At 36.3% G+C, this 26,587-nt stretch overlaps 1 protein-coding gene across 16 annotated transcripts in view; it reads left to right on the top strand.

Moving 5' to 3' along the window:
* The window catches only part of MEF2C (myocyte enhancer factor 2C), a 150,775-nt gene that overhangs the window by 62,173 nt on the left and 62,015 nt on the right, over positions 1-26,587 (top strand). For all 16 annotated transcript variants that reach the window (XM_073887866.1, XM_073887879.1, XM_073887893.1 and 13 more), the window contains one exon: positions 11,784-11,987. In XM_073887866.1, coding sequence (XP_073743967.1) covers positions 11,784-11,987 — 204 coding nt within the window. The remainder of the gene's footprint in view (positions 1-11,783; positions 11,988-26,587) is intronic.

Below are 26,587 nucleotides of genomic sequence, written 5' to 3'. Positions count from 1 at the left end.
AAATTGAAATAAATGAAATTCCATAATATGGAATATATATTTGCATTTCTTTTGAAATATGTTGAACCACTAATAGGAATAAGAGAACCACTCTAAATGTTTGGAAATTGGACTTTTAATTTTAAGTTGGAACAGTTTAGCTTAAGAAATCACTAACATTTAAATAACATTTCAACAAACGCAACTGTTTGGAAACTAAAACGGAGACAGCCTCCTGCCTTCTGTCTTGCAAGGATTGATTTGGAAGGCCCTGAGGGAGAAAATATTGGAGTTAGGAGGTAAAACTGAAGCCATCGTGGAAAGGAAGAAGTTACACTCTTCCTGTTATGACAGGAAACGTAGACAAATGTGCTTCCTGAGCATTTGCTCAGCAGGGAATGAAGTAGTCTTTGACCTTTACCTTAGGTACATTTTGGCTTTGTTAAACTAGTAAACATGTTTTTGCCCCCAAAATATTAATCTGGTTTATTTGTTTCTTCTCAGATTCATTTTATGTATATGAGGTATAGAGAAACAGGTATTTATTTTATGACTACATCCACAGATTGAATTTAGAACGTAACTCAGCCTTTTAATGAACCAAGCAGACCTGAATGGTGCATATAAAAAATTAAAAACATACTGCATTATAACCCTCTCATTTTTAAAATCCAGAACATTCTTAGGCTTAAAAATGGGCTACAATAAAATCTTTTAAATCCTGGTAAGTTTAATAATGTAGATCATCGGGGCGCCTGGGTGGCTCAGTCGTTAAGCGGCTGCCTTCCGCTCAGGTCATGATCCCAGAGTCCTGGGATCGAGCCCCGCATCGGGCTCCCTGCTCAATGGGAAGCCTGCTTCTCCTTCTCCCACTCCCCCTGCTTCTGTTCCCTCTCTTGCTGTGTCTGTCTCTGTCAAATAAATAAATAAAATCTTTAAAAATAATAATAATAAATAAATAAATAATGTAGATCATCTTTCTTCCTTTTCCTCATGTAGACAGATGTATCAGAAATCAGCTACCACAAGTTTTAAAACCCAGACCCTATAAGTTTGTGAATAAACACTCAGGTTTATTCATATGCATTCAGTTACTTAACTGTAATCTGACTCATTATTCAATATTCTTCCTCAAGTAGTGTGCTGAGCACAAAATTTAAAGTTTTGTTTTGGGGCTTGGGGTTGACTTAGGTGAGGGGCTGGTAGAGTTCTAAATTCCATGCTCTTCATCCCCTATTTTAATCCTTTTATTTTGTTCAGAATTTTAGGAACTACTGCTTGAAAACCCTTTGGAAATCCTGTTACATTGCAGCGAAACATGGCTCAATTTGCTTGAGGCTAACGAGGACAATAGTCCTCTTTGCAGCAGAACACACTGCTGTCTCATCCTCGCAAGTTATGCTGGAGGGTTACAAGCACATGGTAGCAGTCTGCTTAAAAGAGTCCCTCACTGCTTTTTAAAGAGCCTTTCATTTACGATGGCAGGCCCCGTCATTGTATAAAGGAGCGCTTGTCTAGAACACAAGTCTGCAGTGGTATTACTTCCTCCCACCGAGAGTAATCATCAAGCCTAAAGCTCGCAAGCCTTTCTAATGACAGACTGAATTAAACAAAATAAAATTGAAGAGGAATAGTTTAGAACAGTTGTACCATTACTTACTGTCAGGAACAAGCCAGGGGAAGAAAAAGAGCATTTAAGAGGGCATTTCCCTTTTTTTCAATTAGAGATTGTCGTTGCAGACTCTTGACTCCATCCCTAACCCATTAAACACATAGGAAGATTTCGTGGCTCTGGATTAGAGAGTGCATTGTATCTATGAACTGTCTATCTTATCCCTCATTAGCCACTCTGTTTCCTTAACCAGGAGGAGAGATTATCTATGCTGGAGGTGAGGAGGAATGGATCTAAAATATTTTCATACGATGAGGGTTATATTTATCATGACTCTAGTTGCACACACAAAAAAAGATAAAACCTCAAAACTTTGAAAGAAGGCTTCCTTGGATACATTAGTCTCAAATACATTGTAAAACAAAGAAACTAATAATCACTTTATGCGTTAAAGAAATGAGTAAAAAGTTCTCCCATCATTGAGCAGACTCATTGAGCAATTTATTCAGTTAGGATTCAGCTGATAGTATTCTGGGTGATGGAAAGAAGTGTTAGGGACCCATAGATAAAATTAATGTTACTTCCCTTAGTAATGCATCACAAGTTCTTTAGAGTTTAGGACTCAGTTGTTCTCATAGATGTGAGCAGCTGCTGTTTCCAAAGGTCTTTTCTTTCGTTTATTCGGAACTCTTTCCTGTAAGGTGCAAGGACGCCCACAGTTACTATGGCAGGATAGTTCTCCTAAGGTAACTTTATGAACAGAGCTGGGATGAACAGAGCTGGGATGGGGGGTGAACGGAGCCGGCACACATGTGGTGTAGAGACTTATTAAATGCCCTTTCCGTTACACAGTAAGTCAAACTAATCTCCCTGCCCTGTAGGAAATGATACAGGACTTGTCCTCTGTTTTTAGAACTTGATATTTACATTGCCTGTGTGTAAGTCAGATTCCCACCTTTTTTATTCTGCCTGTAAACAGACCTGTATTTTTTACCAACCAAAATGTTTCTCATTTTGTGAAATTTAAATAAACATCCACAAATATAGAACTAGTGTGTGCCCACTAGGGCATGCATGTGGTTCTCACTGGCTTTAGTGGGAATGGCTGGAGGTCTTGAGGGCAGAATTGGCTACAGTGTCCACACAAAAGGAGCTTTGATTTATTGTCAGGATGTAGAAGCCAGCTTCTGAATTTTTGTATTATTAATATATTTTTACTTTAACCTAGAAAGCTATCCTTACATTAATTAATAGGTTATGCACTACTCTGCTTGTACACATCAGAATTGCTGACAATTCTTAATGTACCTGTATGCTGCTCAATGAACGCTTAGTTGATAGGATCCATGCTGTGCTGAACATGAGCCCCTGAAATGCATAGTTATCTGAAAGAGGGAACACTGACTAATGGAATGAAGAATGAATTTTGTGTAAAGAGGGTTCAATTTCTAGTTCATCCAGGATTAGTTTTGTGACCTTGGATATGGCAATTCATGTCTTTATTTACAGTATCATCTGAGAAATGGGGATGATGAACTGTCCCTTATCCTAACTTCTAAGAGACACTGTCAAATGTAGTGAGATAACTTATTATAAGGTCTTTGAACGCCTTAGAAAAAAGTCACCAAATGAAGTCAACACTTATCTAAAAACAATTATAAGGAAGAGGATAATTTCACCAACGAACCCACACACAAAATTTAACCCAGTCACATTTCCCTACTATTCAGTTTTACCAATTGCATATTTTCCAAATAAATTAATATGACAAAAAAGGAAAATAACAATGTGAAATTTTCCTGTCTTGGCGGCAAATTTCCTATTAAAATAGAGCATGCACAGAAATTTATTTTTAGCCATTCATTTTGGATTGCTCCATTCATCTATCCATTCATTCATTCAACAAATATTTAGTCAAGTATTGTTCTGGGACTTCAGGTTACAAGATTGGAAAATAGATGTTCTAGGCTGTCAAGGAAAGTTCAAGGTCTAGCTGAGAGAGAAACTCTAGTATAGACGTAATAATGGTAACACAAGTTGTCAGGTTCTAGGATAGCAATCCTTTACAGTATGTAACAAGAAATAACTGAGCCCAATGCATCAGAGGAAAAATACTACCTGCCTTGGTTAGTGTTTCACAGTCAACAAGTCACTTACACTTTTATTATGGCCCTAGGTTAACTCTCAGGACTCTGTAAGATGCTTTGTATAACCTTCATTTTATAGGGGAGAAAACCAGGGTTCAGATAAGTTAAACAGTTTACTCAAGAGCACACAGCTCATAAGTGGCAGACCTCAGACTTGATTTTCAATTCCCATGTTTTTGTTTCTATACCACACTGCTTCTTTAAAAATATTTTAAAAAGATGAATTTTCTATTTTATCAACCTCTACAGTTATTTTTCTGTGCATTTTCAGCACTGTCCAAAATTTAATATTGTAACTCAAATTCTTTACAGTCTTTGTATCTCATCTAGCTCATCACTACAAAAAGTAAGTGACCCTGTTTTATTTCTTGGAATATGGAAACTAGAGGTGATTATGATACTATATTTATGAGACTGAGTACCCAAAACTTAAGGCATTCTATAGAATGAAATTGCAAAAATAGATTCTTGTTTTGAACCATATTACTATTCACTCAGATCTTCCCCTTGACCTAGAAGTCTGTGCTACCTAGGCATAGATTCTGAACACCTAAAATCTGAAATAAATATTTTAAAGCTTACTCTAGTCCAGCTTCCTGTTTAATTCAGGAACACCTACACCTTCCTCAATAAGCAGCTCTACTTGAACATGTTCAGGAATGAACTGCTTTCTACTTAATGAGACTAGACTCTTTGGCAGTTCTCCTCACTAGATTTTCCCCAATTTTCAGCCTCTTTAAAAGATTTTCAGCAGGGGCACCTGGGTGGCTCAGCTGGTTGAGCGTCTGGTTCTTGGTTTCAGCTACTGGGTTGTGGGATCCAGCCCCCTGCGGCAGGCTGCGTGCTCAGCCAGGAATCTGCTGCAAAGATTCTCTCCCTCTGCAACCCCCTACACACATATGTTTGCCTGCACGCTTTTTCTCTCTCTCTCAAATAAATAAATCACTTAAAAAAATAAAAGATTTTCAGCAATACTTTCTAGTTCTAATCTGTAGAAGAAAACAGAATAACTCATTTGCCTCTTCACATGGCCACAAGTCTTCAGATCTTGGAAAGTGTTCAGCATATCACTTTTAACTATATTTCTCTGGATTAAACATTCTAGATTCCTTCAGTGATTTCTAAAGCAAAATGTTCTTAGATCCTACATCAACCTGTTTGCCATCCAATAGACACTCTTGATTTTGTCAGTGTCATCTTAAAATGCAATCCTGAGAACTGAATACTGTGCCTAAGATTAATTAGTACTGACAAAAGATCATTAGAATTATTAATTCCTACTATGGAACACTATAACAAATCAGCCACTACATTAATTTTCCTCCAACCTGAGCTTATAGAATTGTATTTTTAAAATATGAACAAAGACTTTAAAATTACCTGTTTCATGTTATTCGTGACCAGCTTTCTAGTCTGTAGCAGGAGTTATGGATAGAAACTCTACCAGTTTTATGTTAATACACAGGTCTGATAAGCATCTTCATCTAAGCCAATGATAGAAATGTCTGAGACAGAAAAGTTACTGAACTCTGTGGCCCTTTACTAGAGACTTTCCCTTAAACTTAACACTGATCGATCAATTCATATTTAAATCATCTAAATTACTACTAGCCAGTCTCAATTCTATAATATTGAGATGAGGACTTTATCAAATACTTTGCCAAATACATGTTCTTTGAAAATCTGAACTGGAAGGTTCAAGAAATTCTAGCTCAAAGAATGTAGTCATTTTGAACTCTTAGATCCTGCCCCTTTATCTCTGTATCTTCTGACTATAAAATTAAATTTTTACCTTCACACTTTATCATCCTTCATGATGAGTCATCTAGGCAAGGAATAAAGACCACTTTTCTCTGAACTTTTTGAAATGTCTTTTTCTTGAAATCTAAAACATACATACATAATGTATTTCTCTCCAGACATTCTCTAGCTTCTCTATTACAGAGTCCAAAATGGTATAATTACTTTCTCTCAAGATCCCTGTCACTAACATGTAAACTTTTTATTTTTTTAAATTGTTTTTAAAGATTTTATTTATTTATTTGACAGAGAGAGACACGGCGAGAGAGGAAACACAAGCAGGGGGCGTGGGAGAGGGAGAAGCAGGCTCCCTGCTGAGCTGGGAGCCCGATATGGGACTCCATCCCAGGACCCTGGGATCATGACCGGAGCTGAAGGCAGATGCTTAATGACTGAGCCAGCCAGTCTCCTCAACATGTAAACTTTTTAGTAAAACAAATACATATATCCAAAATCTCTTATTTTTGAGGAATTAAATTATCAAAAAGTCAAGTAAAAAAAAGTACTTTTAGTAGAAAATTATATTGAGACATAAAGACTATTTTTTTTTGAAATTACTTAAAATTTTACTTGAAAATTTTAAAAATTTTATTTAAACATCTATTCAATCAATATACTTGTTCTGACTATTTTTTTTCTTGGTAGCAAATTTTTATTGAAATCCCACATAACTCAAGCTTTATAAAAAGTCAACAAAATTGAAAACTGGTTTCTCCATCTAAAGCCTTAAGTATTCAAACCTTGAAATGGCTAATTTAAAAGTAAGCAAACAAAAAACAAAACCCTTACGGCAGATCCTACTGAAATAATTGTTTAAAAATCTGAATGAGCTTAAGCTTTACAAAAGTTATCTTAGCTCCAAAGCTATAAAACCAAGATTATCTTATTTCTACAAAAAAAGGAGAAAGTCTTTGAATTCATGCCACCATTTTTTAGAACCTCATCTTTTTCATCAAATTTGGCCACAAACCAAACATTCAGACTTTAAAATAGACTATTTCCATTCCATAATTCACTGGTTCAGCAAATGTTCATTGAGTGTCCACTGGTCAGTCTGGATGAAGCCACAGGTGGAGTCTTTGGTGAACTTGAAAGCCGATAGGAGGGGCAGACTCATAAACAACCAACTCTATAATATTAGAATAAGTCTCACAGTAAAGGTTTGTAAAAAGTTTTAAAGGACGACAATGAGGGAGGAATGAATTTTATCTGAATGTAACAATGAAAGCTTGGTAGAAGAAATTGGCATTTAAACTAATTTAAGCCTTGCAGCTTGATTGGGAGCCTGCCAGCAAGGGGGAGGGGCATAATACCACAATTAGCTTTCACTGAGTACAAGATAAGAAGTAACCAATATAGTAGGTTTCATTTCATATTCATCTTGATTGGGTTGACATCTACTGTTATTTTTCTTGTTTAGTCTTGAGAAAAGATTGGTCAGAAAACAAAAACTGAATTCACCTCTAACTCTAGGTAAAAATACAATTTCAGGTCACTACACATGACTGAAAACATAATGCTATTAACTAACTAAAGCACTTTGCTTCAAATAAAGAAAATTGCTTTTAAGCCTTAATGAATTAAATATTTTTTCTCCAGCCATGAGGAAGAGACATGAACAAGGGAGATATATATATATATATGCAATAAAAGGCCCAGCACCTAGCACAAATGTCTGACATGGAGAATGGTCAATAAATATTGCTTAGCATTTGGCATATAGAAAATGCTCAATAAAAATTGCTTGAATTATTTTTGTTTCTGTGAGCAGATGTACCAATTTCTTTATAACCGAGTTGTATGGAGCTGTATTTAATGAATGTGCCTTTTCTCAATTTCAAATTCCAATTTCAATTCCTGAGTCATACCTAGTAAGTTCTAAAGTAATTGTAAATATAAGACTTGTGATGCCTGCCCTCATGCTAGGATTTAAAACTTGAAGTTACTATAAAACTCAATACCAAAACCTCTTACTGCAACATCATCATTATATTTGGGGTGTTTCAAGAAGTAAAGGGAAAAATAAAATGGTCAGTGTTTACAGAGTAATTTTGCTTTCCATGCATATATTACATATTAAGTCTCTTTAATTCTGAAAACTAAATGTCGAGTTACAGTGTCCGCTAAACAATACTGGCTTTATTCTCTTGTCAGTGCACCTTGATTGATAGAAGCAGTGTAAAAGAGCATCTCTTTGCCTAACTACTATAAAAACAGTTTTCTATCTCACCTAAGGTTAAAAATATGTTATTGAAATAGAAATGGACTTGTCCCCATTACAAATTATTGTCAAGTTATGAAAAATGTAATCGTTACAATACATTATTATATTTAAGTATAAAAGCTCTGAACTGCAATCTTTGTCATTGAGTGGCATATTTTAAACGAAGAGTAATATCCCAGATCTCTTTAGAAAGCTTAATGCTCAAAAACAGTTTTATCTAACTATGCACAATGAGAGAAAAAGCATTATAAAATACATTTTGAGTATGCTATGAAGAATATGAACATAATACAGAATTAAATTTAGAGCAATTAAGAGTAGAGTTTGAAGATATTTTCTTAAATGCTTTAATAGAGTCAGCACCAATTCAGTTTGCAGTTTTAATGAAAAGAAGCTATATGCGCTGACTTTTTTGACAGGTATTATTAAATAAGTATGCATTATCCAGAAGCCTATTTGGTTACACAAAAGTTGAGGAGTACCTAAAAGTAAACACAAATAGCTTTAATGATATTTCTGTGCTGAAATGTACTTTGATGGTGAATGTTGTAACGTGCTAAATTCTGAGGTTGAGTACAACAGAAACCATACTGTATTGAGACATTCCACCTACAGTTTGTGGTTATGAAAGTCTGATTAAAAGTGGTTTTAGATATATGAAAGTATTTTGGGCCAGTGCCTTCTGTATTGAACCAACTCTTACACTGTTTCACTAAATAAAATACCCATGTGCAAGTACATCTGGGTAACTAAATTGCATCTAAAATAAATATTAAAAGACATTTTATATAAATCTATGTAATTATTATGATTCTTTATCCATTCCAAAGAGATAGTCTATTTAACTCATTATTAATACCAGTCATAACTCATCTGAATGAATTAGAATAAAAAAGTTTCTAAAACAGTGTGACAGTCAGATATGAAAATAAAACACTAGTTATATTTTATTAGAAGCAATTTAGAAACACAATAATTGTAAAACAAAAAGTGAGGTGTTGGCAATTATTACAAAGAAAGATTGTCCCAAATTGAAATGTAAATAATGTATCTGAGTAGATACTGACTAGCTGATGTGATATGATAAATACCATATTTTCCAAAAAATGATCAGAGGCAATTCCATATTTCAGCTTTATCTTTTTTTTTAAGATTTTTATTTATTTGACAGAGAGAGAGACAGCCAGGGAGAGAGCACAAGCAGGGGGAGTGGGAGAGGGAGAAGCAGGCTTCCTGCGGAGCAGGGAGCCCGATGCGGGGCTCGATCCCAGGACCCCGGGATCATGACCTGAGCCAAAGGCAGACGCTTAACCATCTGAGCCACCCAGGCACCCCATCAGCTTTATCTTTGTATTAGGAATAATGAGATCCTCAAATAGCCTTAATCAGTAGTAGACTCTTCAAAGCCACCAACATAGACATATTTTGTAAGTCATTTTTCTGTACATCAACCAAGTGAGGGATGGGTACTAGATTTATTGAGCTTCAGTGTTAAGCACTATGCTTAATATTGTACATTTGTTTATTTTGTGCAGTCCTCACAGCAAGCCTAAGAGTAGGCATTCTCTCAGGGTGCCTGGGTGCCTCAGTCGTTAAGCATCTGCCCTCAGCTCAGGTCATGATCGCAGGGTCCTGGGACCGAGCCCCGCTTCGGGCTCCCTGCTCAGTGGCAAGCCTGCTTCTCCCTCTCCCCCTTCCCCTGCTCGTGTACCCTCTCTCGCTGTGTCTCTCTGTCAAATAAATAAAATCTTAAAAAAAAAAAAAGAGTAAGCATTCTATTTTATAGATGAAAAATCAAACTCAGAAAAATCCAACACAAAGAAGTTAAGTGAATTTCTCATGATTAACACATAGCAGGTTCAGCATTCAAATCTGGGGTCCTCTTAATCCAGGCCCTGTGTTCTTCCCTTTCTATCATTCTGCCTTTAATGCAGATGTGATAAAATAATATAATCATTAAGTACAGATTTATCTTTTTAAAATTCTACTCATGAGTTGATAAAAAAAATTTCATGGGAAAAGCTATCACATGTTTAAATAACATACATCAATTTGATATTTCTAAAAACTTCACATAATAGTTTTCCCTATTTCATTTTTATACTCCAGATCTTTACCTTGTGTCCATATGTGTCTGCTATTCCAAGCACCGGGCCTACAACAGTAAGCAAAATAAAAATGGCATATGGCCCTGTGGAACATGCACGGTAGAGGAAGAGACGGACATTAAACAAATGATCACACACCAAAATATACAAATTATGAAATGTGATAAGTGCTATTAAGGAAAAATAAAGGGTAATAGGTAAAACAGTTAGTATTAACAAAGTGTGGAGGATTGAGGAGACCAGGAGGTCAGGTTTTCTGTCTGCTCACCCACAGTTCCTGTCAACACATTTATTTAGGTGTGTGGGATGGGGTAGGATTCAAAGTTCACTCTGAGGTCTCTAGTTTGGGTGACTGAATTTATTGTGAGATGGCCAAGCCAGGAGGGGGAGCAGATTGAAGGATGAAAATAATGAGTTTAAGCTGTGGAGATTTAAGAGACTCCTAGGATGTTCAGATAGACATAGGACTGGTGGACACACTTTGGGCGTCCGGAGACAAAAAAAAAGATGAGGAGTGGGAATCTAGATTTGGGAATTACACACAACTAGGTATTAAATAAAACTGGCCTGGCCTCTACAAGATGAGTTAGATTTGAAGGTGAGAAAAAAATTTAAGTTGTCCCTTTAAAAATCAGCTAAATTAAGTTAGCATTTCCCAGAGTATATGCCTCAAAAAACCTAGCTTTGAAAAATGATAGTAAATGCTCCTCTAAATAAATAAATTTAGAAACAAACATTTTGTCAGCAATAGGTTTGGGTGGAGGTTAAACAAAATTTAAAAGATTTTCCCGCCTTTAATATATCAACATGCCTCATTTCCCAAATGTATTGGGCCATTGAAATTTTTGTACTAAAGAGTATTTTATAGAAATGATATTCCACGGAACACCTGCTGAGAAATGCTGGGCCATATAAAGGCTTACAGTTAACAATATCCATGTTTTTTGGTGGACAGACTAGAGTGTAATCAAGAGAGGAATGAAAATGGGAATAGTGAAATTTTTATTTGCAATTGCAAATTTATTTGCATTCCATTGCCAGGTAGGAAGTATTCAAAGTCAGAGCTGTTGTAGACGGCTCATCAGGAGAAAGGCAGTGTGAAGAGTGAGTTTTGGAAGGCTGGGGATGAATTGAGAAGGGAATGATTTCAGACAGGGAGATCATCTAGGACAGGAGACTGATAAGGGTGGGAACGATAGAGCCGCCTGGGAAATAGACAAGAAAGTGTGAAGCTGAGAAGCATTTCGAGGGAAGGAATTATGAGACTTGGTAATAGATTAGATTAAAAGAAAAAAAGGCAAAGATAACCACACAGTTTCTGGCCTGCGAGAGGAAGAAAGATACACAAAAGATTGAAAACAGAACCCTAACGGTATTATGCCTAAACTACTTCCGAACGTCATGCTGTATTTCTAGAAAACGTAATACAGCACTGTCTGAAAGCACAGTTTTATCCCTTCGAGTGTTTTCAGTTAAACTAAACATTTTTTTAAACTTGAACACACACACAATTTCTGAACACACATCTAAAATGCTATGTTCATAATGTCGTGTCCAGTCTTCACGTGGTCAAAAAATGAGCTCCAAACTTATAATTGGAAAAGATGTTAACCATGCTGAAATTCATTTTCTCGAATCTTAAATTGCTCCAAAAAACACCTTCATTAAAATACCCTACATTAAATCTGGCATTTACAGTTTCACATTCAGCAACAAGCTAGAAATCACACTTTTCAAATTCTAAGCAGAAATTAGTTTTAGATTTATTTGCTTTCTTTTCAAATGTGTTAGTGCCCAAGGGCTCTGACAATGACACACTTTGTTTCACAAAGGAAAAGTAGTACTGTTTAAAAAAAAAAAAATTGTTTTCTTTTCCTTTAAAAAAAAAAAACCTGCCTTTTTTTTTTCCCCAGGTGACATTTACAAAGAGGAAATTTGGGTTGATGAAGAAAGCATACGAGCTGAGCGTGCTCTGTGACTGTGAGATCGCGCTGATCATCTTCAACAGCACCAACAAGCTGTTCCAGTATGCGAGCACCGACATGGACAAGGTGCTGCTCAAGTACACGGAGTACAATGAGCCGCACGAGAGCCGGACAAACTCAGACATCGTGGAGGTGAGAGCGCATGCGTGGTTGGCGAACCCCAACCGGCAGAGCAGCGTGGTGGTTGGACCCCCCCCTTACACACACACACACACACACACACACACACACACACACACACACACACACACACACCACTTCCTTTTCCTAAGGTGTTCCTATCCCCACAGATGCCCCCCTGGTTTATCACCCCAACATTACTCCACCCTTTCTATTCCCGCAAAAAGCGAGTCAGAGCGATATGGTAATAGGGACAACGTATATCTGGTCCTTGCTAGAAATCAGGAACCAGTGTCAACGTATTGACCTCATCCTCCATGAGTCATCATTGCCCGCGGCTGTATCAGGAACGAGACTTGGGAACTGTGGCCAACACAGAGCTTTACTTACTTTTGATGATTTCTCTTAGGTATAGACTAGTGTCGCAGCATTGTCAAAGAAAAAAAAAATATTTAAAAATGAACTCACCCCAGCCTTATCCTTCGGTTTTTCACTTTGTCTCTTTCTAATTCATTCTTCCTAATGCATTCTTACTGAAAGGGTAAAAGACAATTACTCTGCTAGAAATGTTTTTCCCCCAATTATATTGTTTAGTGTAGCATTGTTAATATACATGGAATCTGAAATCTGATGAAAATGAATTTCTAAATGTTAGCTTGGTGTTTTATCAAAGTTAGATTTAAAACATTTTATTGTGCCAGAAATAAATAAGCATCACATTAAAACTCAAAAATGTTTTTGATTCATTACCATAAGTAGCATTGCCATACAGTTTTAAACACTTCCTGCACGTATCCTATTTAAATGTTATTGCCTTATAGTACCCTTCATAAATAGTGAATACTAAACTAAAAAAGACGTGCAATGAGGACTATTCCTATCTATTTCCCTCACCTGTCTAGCTCCTCATGGTTACCTAGATTATGATTATGATTGCTTTCCCAGAATTAAGAGAAAATTAATAAATGTTTCAAAACTATGTATTCAGAGTCAGTTTGCCAGAGTACAGGTTATTCTTGACATTACCTTAGACTGTTACATATTATGAAAAAATCTAGCACTAATCCTTACCAAATTAATCAACCTCTGACTTTCATCTTCTTTTTACCTGTTATAATTGCCTAAAACTGAATCTCATCTCTTTGCCTTTATTTGGAAGTTTTTTTTAAAGTATTGAGCTGGGGTACCTAGGTGGCTCAGTCGGTTAAGCATTCGACTCTTGATCTCAGTTCAGGTCTTGATCTCAGGATCGTTGAGCTCAAGCCCCATGTTGTGCTCCATGCTGAGTATGGAGCCTACTTAATAAATAAATAAAATAAAATAATAAAAGTATTGAGCTGATCGGGGGTTTTTTTTGCCTAACAGGGCCAACCAACTAATTTCAGAAAACAAAAGTGAATAAGTAAACTTAATGTGGTATATATTTAAAATACTTGCAGATCTGTATTACTGAACATCACTTTAGTTTTTTATTGGCATGATTTTAATTGTGTACCTTGATTTTGAAATTTAAGGTCATTTATAAAACTTAACCTACTATGTATTTCAGATGATATTTTATCCATGTATACATATAACTGTGAAAATACATAAACAAACACGAATATGAACAGAACTAGTTGTTGTCAAATCTCATAGGTGCTTTTGTGTGTGTGTTTGTGTGTGAGTTTGTGTGCATGTGCCCTCACACACATTTAACCTAAGTCTCAAATGCAAAACAACTCTGAACTCAAGACTCCATCTCATTACCAAAACCATTACAACAAACATTTCAGGGTAACACAGAGCTGAGTTGGAATTTGTCATTAGACCTAAACTGCTCCAGTCCTTAACATGATGTGAAATGCTGTAGAACCATAGCAAAGTAGTTGAAAAATGTGTTGACTTTTAAAATTTGCTTTCTTAAAGGAGCTTAAAAATCTAGAAAATTCATTTTCTGAGAGCTTTAGTCAGGAATATACTGTGTGATTTAAAGGTGACTGAGAACTTCACATTCTCAAGACTTTCATATTCTTGGACAGATGGATATCTGAGCCAGACTTCTTTAAAGGCCATGAGAAGAGCACTGGGTTGCAAGTCAGAGGGCTTGCATTTGAAACCTTGTCTTGCACATTCTTACTATGTTACAAGTTAGCTACTTCTCTGGGCTGAAGCGTCCTCATCTTAAAAATGAAGGCATTGGATTTGAAAGTCCTTTGCAACACAATTCTTTAAAAAGCAATACTTTTAAAAGAGAGTAAAGCAGCAGCTCCATTGTCTTGCATTTGATATCAGTAAATGAAAGCTCTGAACCTCTCAAACAGACAGTCTGGGGCTCCTAGACCAAACCTAGGGATGGCTTGATTCTTTGGATGAAAATGTTCTAAGTCGGTCCTGCTCAACTACCTGAATCACACATTCTTCACCTATTTGGCTTTTCCACTTTAGTAATAACAGATAAATGGGGAGGAAGTAAAGCGGGATCCCTAAGCTTAATAAATTTATCACCCCCACATAGAGTATTTTTCAAAGTGCAGCTCATTGAAATCACTATGCTTGAAATACTTGGTGGAGAAGAGGGAATCTGGATGGAAAACTGCATTTGTAACAAGTTTCTCAAGTAATTCTTGCATATGCTAATTTTGAAAACCTCTGCAGCACTGAGACATAAATTATATTGGGGGTGCCTGGGTGACTCAGTCAGTTAAGCATCAGACTCTTGATCTAATCTCAGGTCATGTTTTCAGGATTTTAAGATCGAGCCCTGCATCAGGCTCTGTGCCAGGCATGAAGCCTGCTTGATTCTCTCTCTCCCTCTCCCACCGCCCCTCCCCTCCTCTAAAAAAAAAAAAGACATAAATTGTGTTGGAGGTTAAGAACCTGGGATACATCAGGGATTTGAGGAATCCATCCTTAGAATGAATCTAACACAAAATTGAGAGTTAAGGTAGTTTACTACTCCTGGGTAAAATTTTAAATCCTATTTATTTTAATTTAATGGAATACATTTAACTAAGTTTAATGAGGAGCATAATATGTTTCATGAAGGGTCATTAGTTTTATATTTCCCATTTGGACCATTACCTCTCTCCCTTAACCCTCCAAAAACAGTTTACTCACAAGAAAAAAAGGTTGGCACAGAGAGAGAAATAATATGATTCCCAGCATTTAGACCAAAATACAAATTTCTGGGCCATACCAGAGTAGTGTTATGGGGTCATAGGAAATTGTGCAGCACGTGGGTGTTGAAAAAGATTCCTTCTTTTAGCAAAAAAGCTCTGCGTAATTATCATGTCTTTGCTTGATAATTAGCACTACTGTTACAATGGCACAAAGACAAAGACTTAATAGACAGACTGAGATAGGTTTTTTTATTATTATATTATAATGCAGCTTGAATATCTGTTTAGATACAATATATAAATATGCCAGATTTAGTAAATGTGTTAAATTTTTAATCCATTGCTTTAAAAAAACAAAAACAGTTACTGTATTAAAAGCGCTTCCTTTGAAGAAAGTCTGTTTTATTTAACTATGTGACAAGTATACTGGATATTTACTCAAAATGCTGGCTTATGAAGCTGTTGAAATTCAGTAGGGATCCTGATGATATTAAGAGAACTGTCCCCTTCATCTCCTCCAGCTGGTCTTAGCTCCAGTCCTGGTTCCTTTCTGCCTTCCTACCCTCACAGTTGATGTTGGGCTCTATTCCTGGAAGAAGATGTAGTGTTGAGCACTTCAAGATGACCTGAAGAATGCAAGGCTCACAGGGCATGCTTACAGGCCATCCTTCTCTTAACAGTGACTTTGCAAGTGTCAGCTTACAGTCAGCACTGTATACAAGGGATTCTGAAACAGCAAAAGACAGGCATTCTTGTTAAGGACGTAGAACATATATGAAAATCAGCTTGGGAACAGTTGGAGGGTAAAGGAGCAATAACCTCATTAATGTTATACAAGCTACTGAAAGGAAGATATAAGCTAAACAACTGAACAAAAGTCATTCAAACAGGTCATTGATCACCAGATCATTGCAGGGGGCCTTGGAGTGACAGAAGTCCCAGACAGGTTACCTCTATATCCAACACATGTTTTCTAACCACAAAGCCTATATAAGAGTGTCGCTGAGCACCTGGCCGGGAGGGAAGCTGTCACCCCTCAATGATTCAGTGATTCTGTTGAGCTGCTTATCCAGTCTGGACCAGTAGTCAAGTGACTAAGCATGGAAGGGAATAGAACACAGGGCCCACTGCTACTCCCTAGGAAATTAAAAAGATGGACATAACTCCTGCAGAAGAAATCTTTGAATATCAATTGTCTCAGTGAAGGATTACTTTTTTTTAAGATGCACAAATGGGCAAGAAGTGTGTGTGTGTGTGTGTGTCTGTCTGTGAGAGAGAGGGAGAGAAAGATGGTATTTACATGAAATTTTATTTTCTGTCATCTGAATATTGTTTGGATTTAAAGAATTCTAAGAACAGTTGTTCCACCAAAATGTTTCCTTGCACAGTAATAATTAAGGCCTGAATTAGAACTGGAAAGACGTTGAAATAGCTTATAAATTTTGTTTCCAAATGCTCCTGGAGGTTATCAGTAAGCTAACTACTTTTGCATAGTTTGGTGAAAATTGAGGAATGTAATTTTTGTTGAAAACCAAATGCAGCAAATAGTGGAAATGGACTTTTTTACAAACCCTGTATTATAAAATTTGGGAATAGATGTAAAATATGAAAATATGTTTATTTTACTTGAGCTTTCATTTTATCTAAACTAATTAAGTAGGTTCCAATTTTATACTTACAAAATATAGATATATAAGGGGCACCTGAATGGCTCAGTCAGTTGAGCATCTGACTCTTGGTCTCAGCTCAGGTCTTGATCTTGGGGTTGTGAGTTGGGGCCTCGCATTGAGCTCCATGCTGGGCATGAAGCCTACTAAAAAAAAAAAAAATATATATATATATATATATATATATATATATATATAGAGAGAGAGAGAGAGAGAACATTATTTTTATGCATGCTTTATAGATATATATTGCATATGGGTACTTTTTTTTTGCAATGAGGTAGCATGTGGCTCTTTCCATGGGCTTCTTTTTTTTCATTTCAAGTTTTTATTTAAATTCCAGTTTGTTAACATATAGTATAATTTTAGTTTCAAGAGTAGAATTTAGTGATTCATCACTTACATATAACATCTGGTGCTCATCATAATAGGTGCCCTTCTTAATACCCATCATGGGTACTTAAGACTAAAAGCACTTTCACTTACCTGTTTGGTTATTTGTTGTATTTTTATTTCTTTATGCATTCACTGAACAAAGATTGGTTGAATTCCTACCATGTTGTATGTGCCTTGGAATGCCTAGAGATACAAACATAAACAAGGCCCTCAAGGACTCTTGCTCCTTAAGATTGTTCACAAGGCCATGCATGATCTGGCCCCTGTTTTTATCTTACTCTCCAGCCTCCCCCTTTGCTATTTCCCTCCCCCCACCACTGCCATCCTATATTTAAGCCACCAAAACATATTTGTTTTCCTCAGCTTCTCCAAACCTGATTTGTTTTGTCTTTAACACTCCTTACTAGGCCTTTGCTTGGCTTTTATTTATCCTTTATTCAAGGCAGATCCCAATTTATACTTTTGGAAAGCCATCCTTGAACTGTCCTGTTTACCTCATGGTAGTGTTTTTTTTCTATATTAGAGTTAGAACTGTATTTTCTTCATCAAAGCACCATGTTACCCAGTTGCCTGTTCCACAGTAGATTTTAACCTCCTGGAGGGAAGGGACTATGCACATTTTGTTTACCACTATATCTCCAGAACTTCATGTGAGGCCTAGAGAATATTAGGCCCTCAGAATATATTTGTAGAATAAATAAACAGGAGCAGATATAACAGGTTATGTCCGAGTAACTATCATATAGCATGATGTTACAAACTTAAAGTATGAAAAATGCTTTTATAGCTCCAATGAAACTTCATTAAAATTTGGCAACTAACAGGAGAGGAAGAAAAGGGGAGTATGTCAGAGGGGGAGACGAACCATGAGAGATGATGGACTCTGAAAAACAAACTGAGGGTTCTAGAGGGGAGGGGGGGAGGGGGATGGGTTATCCTGGTGATGGGTATTGAGGAGGGCACGTTCTGCATGGAGCACTGGGTGTTATGAACAAACAATGAATCATGGAACACTGCACCAAAAACTAATGATGTAATATATGGTGATTAACATAACAATAAAAAAATTTAAAAAAAATTTGGCAACTTTTATCAAAGCATAATCAAGAAACTAAATCCAGATCTATGCTAATACAGTAACCACTAGCTAATATATGACCATTGCATTTAAATGAATTAAAATTAGATAAGATGGGGGCACCTGGGTGGCTCAGTCATTAAGCATCTGCCTTCGGCTCAGGTCATGATCCCAGGGTCCTGGGATTGAGCCCCACATTGGGCTCTCTTCTCTCTGGGAAGCCTGCTTCTCCCTCTCCCACTCCCCCTGCTTGTGTTCCTGCTCTCGCTATCTCTCTCTCTGTCAAATAAATAAATAAAATCTTTAAAAAAATAAAAAATAAAATAAAATTAGGTAAGATGTCCAGTTCAGTTCCCCATTTGCACTAGCCACGTTTCAAGAGCTCAGTAGCCACATGCAACTAGTGACTGCCAAATGGGACAGGGAAGATGTAAAATGTGTTGATCATCACAGAAAGTTCCATGCAGCCGCGCTGGTCTAGATTAAAAAGTGAAAAGAAAGGCATTTAAGCTAATTGTGTTCTCAAATGAACACCAAGATTAGTTCTTCAATATAAAATTTGAGGAGTGCATTTCAGAAGTGAACCGTGTAACCATGAGGTTTTAGAGTCCAGAGCATAAATGTTCACTATGAGAGACACCAGTTTGTAGCTAAACACTCAGTGTAAAACTAAAAACATATTTTACCCCTAAACCAATAACCACAGAGTCAATTGGTAAACTTACTACCTGGTCAGAAAGCACTTGCAAATTGTCCAGACTGACAGGGAGCAAGGCAATGTGTGCTGCTTTTTAAATGTGAAGCTTGTGAACGGAAAGGGGGTAGACCTTTCTTGTTACTATTTTAAATTTACTTGAGGCAACATGAACCGGTATTTAACTTTATAGTTAGTAATTACATTTCTTCAGAAAAGCAGGTTTTTTCTTTATAAAGGAACTTAGAGAAATAATATTCTTGAAGTACATTAAAAATTCTTCTTAGGTTACTGTAAAATATAATTAAAATAGTTCTTACTGCAAGTAGCTCAGTAGCTCTCTCCTGTCCTCTGTTAAACCAAGTATATAATTGCTTTTCAGTAGATAGTAGTGAAGAATGAAGAAAGGATTAGTATATCCCATAAAGGATTTAAACCTTCGGTGTTGAGGCTTCCAAGGAAAAGGGAGAAAAAATGATTTTGTAAAAACAAGGTTTTGCAAATTTCTACTAAATTGTAATGTTCATTTTTGTTTATATAACTTTATAGTTCCTATAAATCACATTTATATTTATATTTATTCCCCAAAGTCTAAGAGAAGAAATGGGCCTAAAAATGTATTCATATTTGTCATAACTACCAAGTGGATTTTTATATATCAAATTTGAAGATTCATTTCTTTATAAAAATAAGATTTTTTGCTTAATTTACATGCACTTTGTAAACATGAAAAGCTGCTTCACATCTCATTAAGAACATCATTGTTGAACAAATAAAGTGCATGTTAGTTACTTAAGTTATATGCACAAGGCAATAAAACGGAATTTCCTCTCATCTGTTACTGCACAGCTCTAATAGCATATAGGCATTAGTACTCACACAGAGTCGGCAGAAAATTATTTAATAGTAGAAAAGACAATAGGTTTCAAAATACAGCCTTTTTCTCACTAATGTAATCTCTTTGTCATTATTAATCACCACCACTTTATCATCATTATTTTACATGATCATTCTTGAACTGGAACAAACCAAAGTTCTCATGTTTGGGTTTTTTTTTTCTCCCCGGTATCTGAAAGTGAAAGGGGAAAAATATTTAGCCTGGATCATAATAGTCACTTTTTAGTGATATTTACAGATTTCTTGGCATATGGAATTTGGTGTGGGACAACATATTTAAATCATTCTAGTGATTGATAGCACCTCAGTAAGTGTAGCATTGTTTGGCTTTATAAGTATCAAATCAGATATCAACGAATAGAACATCCTTACTTCCTCAGGATTCGTTACTGAATATATCACCATGGAATATCCAAAAATGAAGTTTTAGAAACAACTCCAGAGTCCTGCCTAGAGTCGGAATAAAAGATGATAAGTCTTTTAATCAAATGATATTTATTATTTCAGTTACCTCACTGAATTTTTAAGAAGTTATTATTGTAAGTCTGTTTCCCTTCCCTGAAAGACATAATGATGCTTTGTGTATCTCTGTTAACTCTAACAGCCATCTCAATGAATGGCACATTGTAGACATTCAACAAATATTTTATATATGTATATATACACACACATGCACACACATATATATGTGTATATATATGTGTGTTTATATACATATGTATATATAAAAAGAACTTACTGATGCACATTATAGCATAAATAAAATTAAACTTTACCAAGTTTTCGTTGTTGAAGGCAGATATGTTCTAATAATAAAAAAGGTGAGAATCTTTCAAGTGAACCTGATATGAATAAAGTTGTTGCTGTGTAAGAAAAAAAATAGGCACAGCAGACCACATAGAAATACTACCTATAGTAATGGTGAAAAGTAAAAGACCAACATACGTTGATTCCGGCGAAAGAGAGAAGCGACCTGTTGGTACTTTAGCCAGGATCTGACAAGAGGGATCAGTGGGTCTCAGATGAAATGCCTGCCTCTAGTCCAGTCTGAATCATTTGCTTCAAGGCTGATTTGGACTCACTGGTATGGGGCAGGGCCAAAGGTCTGTGTTTCTGGTGATGCTGATGCTGCTAATTGGTGGACTAAACTTTGAGCGACAAAGATCTAGACTTCCCTTTCCAAACATCTGTTTTCTACAGCATGGAGTTTGAAAGTACATTTTTAAACATTTCTTCTTTGTAGTTTTACTGAGGTCTAAAATCATACCATAAAGTAGATTTTTTTTTAAGTGATATTTGGTGAAACGAAAAACGAATTCTTGAAAATAAGTGTGTTTTAGGTTTTCGGAAGTATGATGTAAAAGGCCTGTCATTGGTTGAGTGACGCTGCGTGTCATGAGCACTGCATCTCCTGGCCTGGTCCCTGCCCTTGTGAGTGCCTGTCAGTTGGTAGTGGCTGGAACACGTGTTGAGGAAGATTCTGAGTCTGAAAGCAGGTGGCGGGTGGGCACATGGGATGTGATTGGTTTGTGTGTGTGCTTTGGGTGCAGAGAATAGTGGCGGCCCTGCTTTCCTCCTTATCCTCACAGGCAAATAATTCATAGAACATTGTGGGAAAAGACTTCAGACTTGATCACTGAAAGGACTCTAATTAGGCAAGTGCTGCAAATGTGTACAACAGATTGGGTGGATAGATTGTTATTGGAAATATATCTCATTTTACTAATAGCTCTTTTGCGTATTATCCAGTCATGTCTCAGTGGCATTTACTGTAGTCTCTGTTACCCTGAAATTTAGCCACCCGATGGAAGTCTCTTTATAAGGGAAAAAAATTTCCTGTCAATTATTTCTAAAGGTCATAGAGTTAATGACTAGCTGGGAGGTTAATTAGATTCTGAAAGCCTCTTCATATCAATTAAATCTCTTATCTTTATGTTTTAGTAAATAAACTCAGTAACTATTTAGAGCTACTGTTTTAGGATAAGAAACACTGTAAACAGTAAACTATACAATGGGTATTTGGGGTTTTTTCTCACATCTGAGAAAGCATGATTACAAAATAAACTGATATATGTGAATTGGTGATAGTATCTTTTGTTCTAGAATTTCTGAATTAGATAATTTATTTTTCAAAATTGCATGCAAATGACTCCTTAGTCATAAACAAATGCCATTAGTGTAACCTCAAGAAAACCATTTCAGAGAGGAAAAAGTAAGGTCAGAGTTACCCTGAGAATGAGCTACTTACTAGTAAAAAACTCTCTGTGGTTCCAGAAACCAGACTCCTTTCAGAGTTACTATACACACATGTAAATAAGTGATATATTTAGTACCTATGGCCTGACAATCACAAACCCAATCATTTCTGTCATGTGAATTCTCTTTGGATAATATAACCAGATTTCAGAATGAAATGGTATAAATCTGCATTAATCAGTAAGGTAGCCACTAACGACATGTAGCTTTTTAATTTTAGTTAATTGAAATGAAATAAAATTTAAAAGTTCAGCTCCTAGGTGCCCCTGGGTGGTTCAGTCAGTTGAGTGTCTGACTCGTGGTTTCCACTCAGGTCATGATCTCAGGGTGGTGAGATCAAGCCCTGTGTTGGGATTCAAGCTCAGTGAGGAGTCTGCTCAAGATTCTTTCCCCCCTCCGTCTCCCTCCCCTTATGTTGCTCCCCCAACTAGTGTTAGCACTCTCTCTCTCTCTCACTCTCTAAAATAAATTAGTTAGTTAAATCTTTAAAAAATAAATAAAAGTTCAGCTCCTAGTCTCACTAGCCACATTTCAAGTACTTGATTGCCACATATGATGGGTGGATCCCATATCGGTCAGGACAGGTATAGAAATATTCATCACCCTAGAAACCTTCCCCTGGGCAGCACTGCTGTAAGGGATGAAACTGGCGAATCCAGTGCTCTTGTTCACGAAGTGATTGCATGATGGTTGATGGATACACCTGATAAAGGGCCTGTCAACCAGAGAGGATGCATGCAGCCATTTCATCTTCTGTTCTTGAGCAGACGTTTACTCCATGCCCATTGAATATCAGGGTCTGGGTCAGGGCACAGAAACCCAAACAGGAAAGCTGAGCCACTCAGTCAGTGTTTATTCCCAGCAGTAGAACATTTGTTAAGGTAAATGTGGTTTTGTGGAGTGAGGTGAGTGGGAACACCAAGGCTGGGATTGCCCTAAGGAATAAGAGAAAATGGAGGAAGGGGTGGGAAAGAAGACTCGTAGGGAAAGAGAAACGAGCTAGATCAATTCTGGACTTTCCCACGAGGAAGGAAAGAGCACATATGCACACGGTTTCTTCTGATGTTTCCTCATTGGAAATGTGAGAATTTTATCTTCATCCAGGCTTGATGACCGGGCTCTCCTTAAAGTGTGGTGGTTCTGAATGAACACGATGGGGTGGAGGGGAAGAAAGCTGCAGAGTGATTTTCCTGAAGAATGTTGTTGAAGCATTATCGTGAGAGTTCACCTTTTAGATTTTACATTTAGGAAATAAAACTTCAAAAGCCCCACAGATTTGGAGAGAAATTAAGTTCTAGTTACAGCAACATCACACACTAGTTCTCTAACCTGGGGCAAGTTATTTAGCCATCGTGACTTCAGGTTCCTGCTCTGAGTCAGTATTGTCAACCCTGACCCAGACTTCCTCACAGGCTGTTGTGATGATTAGAGGCTATAAAAGATGTCAGAATCCATTGTAAACTGTTAAGTTATATAAGGTGTTTTATTTTCAACATCAAGGGAAAAGTTTAGGTAATAAAATTTGTTTAACCAAAGGAGAGAGAAGAAGCAAATTCTTAATTTGGGAATAAATCTATCACATTTTATATTAATAAGTATATAAGTATACCATTCTTATATAAATAATGGTATTTTATATAAATTTATAGCACAAAGGCCAGTGAATTTTCTTTTCCCCAAGCATTTGTAAAATATTCTCTATGTGCAAGGTGAGTGGGAAATATAACAATGATGATGATGTGTCCAGCACTCTCAAGGGCCAATAGTCCAGTGTGGACAAAACATACACAGGATTTGTTCTTTCATTCAGCAGATATTGATGAACATGAAGACCATGTGCCAAACATTTTATTGGTAATGTATCTGTGACAATCCTACCCAGCAGTCTGAACCAAAAGACATAGAGTACAGTGTGGTATCTGAGGCAAAAGAAAGTAATTGCAACTGTGAGCACCTGAAAACATCTCATAGTGGTTATAGATAAGTAGATAAGTTAATAGGCTAAACCAATCTGCAAGTCATTTATTCCCAATTAAAATAAAAGCGAAACTAATAAAGGTAATAGTGTATAGACTTATAAATGCATACACACACACACATATATATACACACACACATTTATGTGTATATGTATACTGTGTAGCAGGCTTTATTTTGGTTTCTGGTTGGCACTGGATTTTTTTAATATATGGTTTCTCTGTAAACATGTGGTTATAATTTTTAGAGAAAATCTGTAGAATACAAATGTTAGGAAAATGCAGTGAATACGATTGCCTTTCGGTTTGATAAAAGGTTCTCTGGTGCTAAGAATGGAAACCTTAAGATTACATCCCACATCCTTGGTTTAACTTTACAGATGAGGTTCCCCCCCCCCATGAATTCTAAAACATGATACATCTGGCTGAGAGACTGGAAAATTGTTACATGCCTGTGTAACATTCTTATAACCTAATCGTTCTACAACTTTTCTCGCAGTTTAATCATTGGAGAATGTTCTTTGTTTTTGTAGTCACTGTTTCACATAGTAACAGCTTGTTGTATTTTGGTCTGTTTGCCAGAGGGTAGGTTTATTTTTAAAACCCTGAACTCTGAATTTTTCTTTATTTTTCCAAGATTGAAAGCAGCTGAAATGCCTGGAGTTACAGGTTGAAGGCTGCTTTACAATATGTGAAGGGAAGCTTCTTTCCCTCCTCCCTTTGTGTGTGTGTGTGTGTGTGTGTGTGTGTGTGTGTGTGTGTTTAAATTTTTTCCTAACAAATGTCTTCTAACTGGTAGTTGTCTAAAAATAGAAAACTGCCTAACTAAAAATAGCCTGGCTCTCGGTCGTGCCAAGGAAAATGGAGAGGAATAGGCGTGGAATAGAAGGCTGAGTAATCCAGTTCTATTCATTCAGAGAAACCTTTGAGAATGCGGGCGATGATAAAGTGCCCTCAAAAAACCACAGGCCTGACTCTCTCTTCAGACTTCTAGGTGCCAATAAACATTTTAGCCCCAGGATACATTTTTTTTTCTCATAGGTTGTAAACATTTTCTGAAAGACAAGGCTTTGTTTCACAGAACCTGACAAACTGCCATAACTAACTTTCCTAAGGTCTTAAAAATTCATAATTGTAAGATATATTTTAAAAAAGCATCTTAAATGAAAGTATTGTAAAATAATGTACATCATGTAATACTTAGGAGAAAACTGTTACAATAAAAACTGCTTACTGCTTGCAATTAAACTCAAAACTTTAAAGTTTCACAGAAAGTTATTCCTGTGACTCATGTAGCTAAAGAGAACAGCTGACTTAGTTTAACTCCCTTAGATACAGAAATTCTCTTAAGTGTATATTCCTTTATATCAAAGGAATACCAATATTTAGTCTCTTTCTTACAATTAGAATTTTCAGCCAGGCAGATTTTCTCTTTTGATTTTTTAATTGGAGTAGAAACTACCTTCAAAAATAACATTTCAAGAGTCGGATGGCCTGGAGTTTAGAGAAATGGAATTTTGACTAAGTCATTAAAAAAAAATACATAGGCCAGTTTTGCAGTGGTAATACTTTTTGTTTTGTTTTGTTTTACTTAAGTAATCCGAATAATCAGGTCAAACATAGCAACAGGGTGTGGAAATGTCAGCACAGTTCATGGGGTTATAGGGGTCTAAGCATTGTTATGTTCAGTTCCTGTAATGATGCTAGTGATAAGACTCTTGAGACAAAGGACGATAATTGATGGAAAGAGCCTTAAATCATTGCTAGAAGAATCAAGGTCCTTGTATCTGTGTACATCGACTCTTCTGGTCTCCTTCCATCTTGTAAAGCATTTTGTCGTCTTGCATGGTGGCCCCCTACTGCTCTTTGTAATAGATGCAGACCACAAGTGATTCCTTCATGCAGCATACAGGGTGTAATTGTGTCTGTGTGGTGTATTAGTAATTACCAGGCTGAATTCCCATATTGTATCTTTAGTGCAGGCACGGAAAAATAGGACATACAACCCTGCATAGACATTTTCAACCTAGATAGTGAACCACTTAGAGCTACATTCCAGGGACAAAGCCTTTTATTTGCACACTTTTTAAACAAAATTTTCATTGTTGAGTCATTTGTGCTATGCAGGATAAATTCAGTTTTGGAAATAATTACCTCTGATATATTCATTTCTGACTCCTCAGCAAAACCTTTGTAATATGGAAAATATTTGCTATTTTTAATTGCTAAAAAAATCATTTTAATATTGCTAGATATAATAGTGATATGAAATGTAATAATTATGCTAGACTATCATGTACAGAGAATAGTGCATGGATCACTACATATAACAGATTGTATAGCATTCATAAACATTAAATAATATGATTGTTTTAGCTTTATTTTAATGTTAAATGGTGATATTTTCATATATAATTTATTGATTTTGGCTCAAGCGTTAAACTTTAGAAAAAGCTGACAATGAATTTTTGTTACAGTAAACAGATATAAATTAATAATTAATTTCTTTGGTATAAAATTTGCATCCATCCTTTATGTATTATGTAG

Source organism: Callorhinus ursinus, unplaced genomic scaffold (assembly GCF_003265705.2).
Source record: "Callorhinus ursinus isolate GAN/ISIS: 27379988/994484 unplaced genomic scaffold, GSC_fseal_2.0 scaffold3, whole genome shotgun sequence".
NCBI lineage: Eukaryota > Metazoa > Chordata > Mammalia > Carnivora > Otariidae > Callorhinus > Callorhinus ursinus.
The sequence above is the reverse complement of the archived record's forward strand: the minus strand, read 5'-3'. Positions and strand labels throughout refer to the sequence as shown.